The sequence below is a fragment of the Notothenia coriiceps genome, unplaced genomic scaffold (assembly GCF_000735185.1).
Source record: "Notothenia coriiceps isolate Sejong01 unplaced genomic scaffold, NC01 NC01_scaffold00005788, whole genome shotgun sequence".
In the NCBI taxonomy this organism is placed as follows: Eukaryota; Metazoa; Chordata; class Actinopteri; order Perciformes; family Nototheniidae; genus Notothenia; species Notothenia coriiceps.
In genome coordinates this window covers 478,729-486,143 of record NW_011338489.1, presented here as the reverse complement: position 1 = coordinate 486,143, position 7,415 = coordinate 478,729, and the positions used below count along the sequence as shown (strand labels likewise).

At 46.9% G+C, this 7,415-nt stretch overlaps 1 protein-coding gene across 1 annotated transcript; it reads left to right on the top strand.

The window, feature by feature from the left end:
* Positions 1-122: 122 nt before the first annotated feature.
* LOC104943231 (lysine-specific demethylase 2A-like) lies at positions 123-3,985 on the top strand. The gene is made up of 7 exons (XM_010768574.1): positions 123-230; positions 322-906; positions 1,935-2,100; positions 2,571-2,819; positions 2,909-3,072; positions 3,154-3,300; positions 3,714-3,985. The coding sequence occupies exons 1-7, from the start codon at positions 155-157 to the stop codon at positions 3,935-3,937; spliced, it is 1,611 nt and encodes a 536-aa protein (XP_010766876.1). The 5' UTR covers positions 123-154; the 3' UTR covers positions 3,938-3,985.
* The last annotated feature ends 3,430 nt before the right edge of the window (positions 3,986-7,415 follow it).

Genomic DNA, 7,415 nt, shown 5'->3' with positions numbered 1-7,415 from the left:
CAAATGCCGTTGCCAGCTTTTCAGCATAAAGCATTCCCACTAGCAATTTCTTCAGGAATTGCATTCTGTAGTTCTGACTGTTCTTCGTCCTCACTTTTTTTTCTTTTGCCTGCGTCTCCAGAAGCGGAAATCTTCCTCGCTGCTGGACGCCCGTATGGCTAAGATCTACCGCCGACAGAGACACAGCCATGATGGAGACGACTCTGCCAGTGATGATGATGATGATGAAGGTTTGTCTGTTAATCCCACAAAACGGCAAAGAACCTGAGTCCTCCACATGTCTGTTGTTCTGACCCGATCAACGTTGTCCTCTTTACGCAGCCTCTCGGAGAAGAAAGGCACTCCATGCCCGAGGAGGGGGGCACTCTGCCAGGAGGGGCTTTGGGGCCAGCAGGAGAGGGCTGCTGAGGGGGGGCTCGGCCCGCAGGGGGCACCTGGCTGCTGGCTCCTCCTCAGCACTCAAGCTGAAACGAGGGATGGGCGTGAGGGAAGCAGGGAGGAGGGGGCGAGGGGTGAGGCTGAGGGGAGGCTCCAGGATGCAGCGAAGAGGAGAAGAGTCCGAAGAGTCAGATGATGATGACGACGATGATGACGATGATGATGAAGAGGAGGAGGACGAAGAGGACAGTGAAGATGCAGACAAAGAACAACTGCCCCGTCGACGGAGGAGGAGGCGGCAGACTGATGATGAAGACGAGGACAGTGAGGGGCAGGAATTTGACCCTGAAGACGAGGACATGGACACACTGGAAGATGAAGAGGAAGAGGAGGAGGATGAGGAAGGGCGCTGGGATTCCGACCCAGAACCCCCAGTGCTTCTGGTGTCAGATCTGAACGATGACCTGCTGAGCGGCTCCTACCTGACGGTCACCTTGCAGCGGCCACACAGGGCCAAGAGACACGCAGGTGATCCCCCCCCCCCAGCTGCAGGGTGACTGAATACACACTGCACACACTGCATTACACTGCGAACACTACACTACACTGCGCACACTACACTGCACTGCGCACACTGCACTGCACTGCGCACACTGCACTGCACTGCACTACACTGCACTGCACTACACTACACTGCACTGCACTACACTACACTGCACTACACTGCACTGCACTACACTACACTGCACTACACTACACTACACTGCACTGCACTACACTGCACTGCGCACACAACACTGCACTACACTGCACTGCACTACACTGCACTGCACTACACTGCACTGCACTGCACTACACTACACTACACTGCACTACACTGCACTGCACTGCACTGCACTACACTACACTACACTACACTGCACTGCACTACACTGCACTGCGCACACAACACTGCACTACACTGCACTGCACTACACTACACTACACTGCACTACACTACACTGCACTACACTGCACTGCACTGCACTACACTACACTACACTGCACTACACTACACTGCACTACACTACACTGCACTGCACTACACTACACTGCACTGCACTGCACTGCACTGCACTACACTACACTACACTGCACTGCACTACACTGCACTGCGCACACAACACTGCACTACACTGCACTGCACTACACTACACTACACTGCACTACACTACACTGCACTGCACTGCACTGCACTGCGCACACTGCACTGCACTGCACTACACTGCACTGCACTACACTGCACTGCACTGCACTACACTACACTACACTGCACTGCACTACACTGCACTGCGCACACAACACTGCACTACACTGCACTACACTGCACTGCACTACACTACACTGCACTACACTGCACTACACTGCACTGCACTGCACTACACTGCACTGCCCTGCCCTGCCCTACACTGCACTACACTGCACTACACTGCACTGCACTGCACTGCACTACACTACACTGCAATACACTACGCACACTACACTGTAAACAGTACTGACTTGTTGTTTGTGCTCAGGCTCTATAGTTCCAAAGCTAGAAGCAGCCATGGGTGTGAGGACAGCTGTGGGGGGGGCTGCAGGTCAGCAGGGCTTCATCCAGAGGAAGACAGCTCTGTCCAAACCCTCCCGACTGAAGAGTGCTGACTCAGCAGCTGACAGTGGCACCCCGAGAGGACCGGGAAGGTAAGACTCAGCACACGACTCGTGATAAAAATGTTATTTTGAAAATGACCTACTGATGGGTGAGACAAACAGGACTGCACTCAATGAAAGCAGCAAACCCACACGGACCTCCTTTGAGACACAGCACAGTCATCACAGCTCTGTCTGGAGAGTGCTGTGTTCACTGATCCCAGCGCAGTATGTTTTCAGTACACAGGAAAAGCTTAAGGGAATATGCCCTCCCTCCAGCTCTGGCCCTCTTCTGGCTTGACTGCTCTGCAATGAGTTATTTAGCTAAACGAATAGATGCTGACAGAAACGACACTGAAGGACAAAAGGAGGTCCTTTCAGGGGCCTTATCTACACTCGCACTCTGGCAGGCTGTTATTTATGTAACTCCCATAATGCTCTGTAACCTCTCTGACCACTTACTACTTTGTTATACATGTCATTATTAACACAAATGCCATTTTTATATTTGGCTCATGTAGGCCACGTATGCGAGGTAACCATGACAGAGGCACTCGAGATCACTCTGTGACTTCCTCAGAGGAAGAGGAAGCTGCTGCGTCTTCTGTGCCCTCCTCCCTGTCTCCCCCCTCCCTGCTGTCTCTGCCCTCCTTTAAGGACGTGGGCAACGAGAGTGGGGGGGAGAAGGAGGTGTGGGTGTCAGTGTTCCAGTACCTGGACCGAGCCCAGCTGTTGGCCTGCATGACCGTCTGCAAGGCCTGGTACAAGTGGTATGTCGTCGTCGTCCCGATCCACTACCACATCAACATGTCTGAGTGTCACTACAGCAGAGCTCTGATGTACATGTCCCATCATGCAGGAGCTGTGACAAGCGTCTGTGGAGCCACGTGGATGTGAGCCGCTGCAGCCCGCTCAGCAACCAGGTGCTGGCCGGCATCATCAAACGCCAGCCCGCCTCTCTGGATCTGTCCTGGACCCCCCTGGCCAAGAGACAGCTCAACTGTCTGCTCACCAGGCTCCCAGGTACACACACACACACACACATTTTCACACACAGATCCCCTTGGCCCTACATTTCTCATACCACCCCCCCTCTGTGTTCAGGTCTGAGGGAGCTGAGGGTGACGGGGCTGTCCTGGTCCTGCCTGTCGGCGCTGGCCTCCCCCACGCTGCCCTGCCTGCGGCTGCTGGACCTGCGCTGGTGTGAAGGCCTCAAAGACACCCAGATTAAAGAGATCCTCACCCCTCCAGGTCAGTGCCGCCTCCAAGCATCTACACTCGGGGCTTTTGGTGGTTTTGATGTCTTCCTGAAGTGCCCTGATGTCATTTCCTGTTCGTCGTCAGTTAACTGAGTCAGGAGGCTTTCTGTGTCCCCTCTGTAGATGTTAATGAATTAAAGAACTTGGCTAGGGGAATTCTTCTTCCTAAATGTCATATAAATGCACAATAGGTCATGTTCTGCCAGTAGGGGTCTGAATCAAAGCAAAAGACAGATTTTGGTGAAGTAGTGTTGAGTTATGGGAGTTTTTGTCTTCTTCCTGACCTTACCACTGATTGAACACAGCCATGTGCTTCCCACAGGAATGTGGTCAGCGCAGCGCTGTGCAGCGTGTGATCTCCATATGAACCTTCCAGCTCAAATGAGCGTTTCCTCCTTCCCTCAGGCTTGGAGTCGTCCCGCAGCAGATTGAGGAACATGGTGACGCTGCGTCTGTCGGGGTTGGATGTCAGTGAGTCCACTCTGCGGCTGCTGCAGCGCCACATGCCCCAGCTGCAGAGGCTGGACCTGGCTCACTGTAAGGACATCACAGACCCCTCCATCAGCCTGCTGGCAGCTGGCGGCTCACACAGCCGCAACAACCTCACTGAGCTCACTCTGGCAGGTTAGAGCTAAACATCTCATCATTCTGCTTTTATGATGCCCAGCTCACCATTATTTAGGGTAGGGTCATTACAAAGGGCTGTGCATAGTATCACAATCAATTATAAATAAAGATGAACTGTGTGTGTGTGTGTGTGTGTGTGTGTGTGTGTGTGTGTGTGTGTGCGTGCGTGCGTGCGTGCGTGCGTGCGTGCGTGCGTGCGTGTTTATTTGATGGTAAATGAAACCATTAGGTGTCTAATGTGATTTCAGCTAGTGTGATAATACATCAAGAGCATGTGGAGCCTCTCTCTCATGCTTTCATGCGTCTCTGTCCACCCTCCATCTCTCTCAGTTCCTCCACTTCCAGGCTCAAAATCCTAATTTCTCCCCTCGTTTCATGTTCTTGTCCCTCCTCCCTCTTGACATCTCTCTCCTTTTTCTCTTTCCCACATTCACCTCTCGTTGTTTCTCCTCTGCAGTCCCCTCCTCTCACTTTTTTCTTTTTAATAGACCTCCTTCTGACTCTTATTTCCTTCTTTCTTATCTAATTTCTTCATCTTTCAATAGCCTTTCGTTCATTTCTCCTCTACTCCTCCTTCCTCTTGACTAGTTTTCCTCCGAATCCTCATTCTATATGATGCTTAAATGACTTATTTTCAACATCTACCTCATCCATCTCAGTATCCATTTATTCCCACACCCTGACAGACAGGCTATCAGTGGATCTGCCGACATTACCATCAGATCAATAGATCACTGTTGTCATCCGAACTTAAGTATCTCAAACCAGGATTGGGCCTAGATGATCACTTCACAACACTTGAGGTTTCAGAGAACAGTTTTAAAGCAGCACATCATGTAGATGATTGAGCTGTCTCAATCCAGGCTTTTGCTTATAATAGGTTCTCTTGAAGAATTTTGTGAGATGCGAATGTTTTAAAAGTCATGCTTAAAAAGTTTTTTTAAAACTGTACACTTATTTCATTCAGTCACTGTAAAGGATGAATCTGGTGATATTATATAATGTTTGTATTGCCAACAAATTCCATTACAAGAATAATACCAATTGTTCCAATATAAAAGTATCATAGCGCTCCCATTGTTGTTCAAAGACTATTAAAACAATTTCCTAAACATAATCTTTAGCACCTCTAAAAGCAATATATGAATCTGGAAAATGTGACTTATAAAAGCATAACAAAAGTACACATTTAATGTTATTTAGCTCACGCTCCAGTAGAGTTTGAACACACTCATTAAACCGCCCACCGTATTGTTTTTGACACAATTGTTATTCTCACTAGGTTCTTTGTTAGTGGAGCAGGATATTATTGAAGAAAATAGTGTGAAACTTGGTAAATACTGGTTATAAAACATACAAAACCACTTGTTTTTGAGTAAAACAAGCGTTCCTTAGCAGATATGTGAATATAAAGAAAAGAAAAGAAAGAGGGTGACAAAGACAGTGCAGCAGAATACAGCAGAGCACTTCCTGCTCAGTGTGAGAGTGTATACTTACTAAAACAGGATGTGGTTCGCCTCATGTCTCTCATATCGGGCAGAGGTACACATCGACCTGAGACAGACACACAGAGATGTTCACTTTTTCCCACCAAACACATCACTGGTACATTTCCAGCGTTAACAACCCATCACATATCCATCCCAAACGTCTCATCTTGGACACCATCATTGCTATCTGTCAGCTCAGTGTCAAAGTGACCTGATACTCACTGTATAGATGCTGCCCAACACACATTTGTTTTAGTCTTGAGTCGTAGCAGAATGTTGATGGTTCATTAGTCTGTTAAATCTAATTAAAAAGGGTTTGTTAAACAAGCCAAATGTACGGTTTAAGTACCGTATCTTGATTTCTTGATAGGTGTTTCATCACTCAAAAGCTGTCTATTTCATGTTTATATCCATCTCTAAATGACAATTAAAGCCTCAATTGTTGTGTGTATTTCATGTCAATTGCTTGTGTTTTGGAAAGTGCTCAAGCACATTCTAAAACCTCTTGTTCAAATGTGTATTTCCTGAAGCGAACAAGCAAAGAAAACATTCCAGAGTTAAGGAGGAACATTTCAAACATGCTTGGTATGAGCGGGAGAATGTCTGAAAAGAAACCTGAACTTTTTAAATGATAAAGCCAGGACAGAAGCAGCCTGAGGCAAAAGGTAATTGCAAAAAGATCCTTAAACCTGTTTGGGTGGACTGTGCCTAATTGAAAGAAGGCCTAAGGGTGAAAAACCTGTATTTGGTGAACAGACAATGTGATTGGATCAGTGTGTAGGATAAAAGGAGATATACAGACGCCTATAGGAGCCACTAGCCTCCCTGGAGCCAGCGTTGGTTTGTCTGTTCTGAAATATTTCAGAAACATGGGGGATGGTGGAGAATTGCTAATATTACCCGGTAACAGAAACACAACAGTTCTTAGTTTCAGGTGATTATAAAATAATTATAAAATAAATACGAATATCTTATTGAATTTATTTCTGCCATTAGATCACCCTAAATGCATGACACTGGCCTTTATCAACCCCAAATCTAAACTCAGAGGGTAAAAAAGTAAGAGTTGTGTTGAGTGAAATAACTGGACTCACCTGAGCTGATGTTCCCTGAGGTGAGAGAGGACGTCCATGTGGTAGAGGTGGCAGTAGATGGTGTGCAGGTCCTGCAAGACAAAGAAATACAATTTTAATGAACATGTCACACGCTACAGAAAATACTAGATAAGGGACATCATTTAATCGTCCAACATATCCACACGCAAACACAAGGAGTAACTGGCTTTTGTAATCTACTCTACTAATAATGGAAAACAATTTCATGAAACAAACTTCACAGCTTTTTCAAAAACATAAATTTTGTGATATGGAGTTTATTACATCAAATGTAAAGCTTTTAAAAGATTAGTTCATTGTAGAGAGTGTGGGGAACGTCTCAGCACCGTGTAAATCACATCCCGTGTACAGCCTTGACAGATGCCACTTGGACCATGCCACACTCTGCCAATCAGATTGACACCCTCTAAACAGACGGACAGGCAAAGCACTTACAAACACATGACAGCAGTGAGACAGGCACAGATATATCCAACCACAGACTTAAAATAGCCTCCTATCAGGGCCAGCTGTCAAAAACATCAAGAGGCGGTCAGTGTGTGTGTGTGTGTGTGTGTGTGTGTGTGTGCGTGCGTGCGTGCGTGCGTGCGTGCGTGACGATCCTCGCTTCTAACTTTTGGAAATACGCTCTATTTTCTATTCTAGTCTGAAAGACAGTATAAGTTATGTGTACAATATTTGAAGATTGTTTAGTAGTTTGTACAAAATCAGCAGGTTAAAGCAATAGTATGATATTTTTGAAAAAGGCTTTACTTATTGCCAAAAGTTAGATGTCCGATTCCGAATAGATATGCATCTGCTGAATATAATACAACAGCAGAGTGCTAACTTAGCTTAGCATACGACTTTGCCTAATGTTAGCAAAATATATTTAG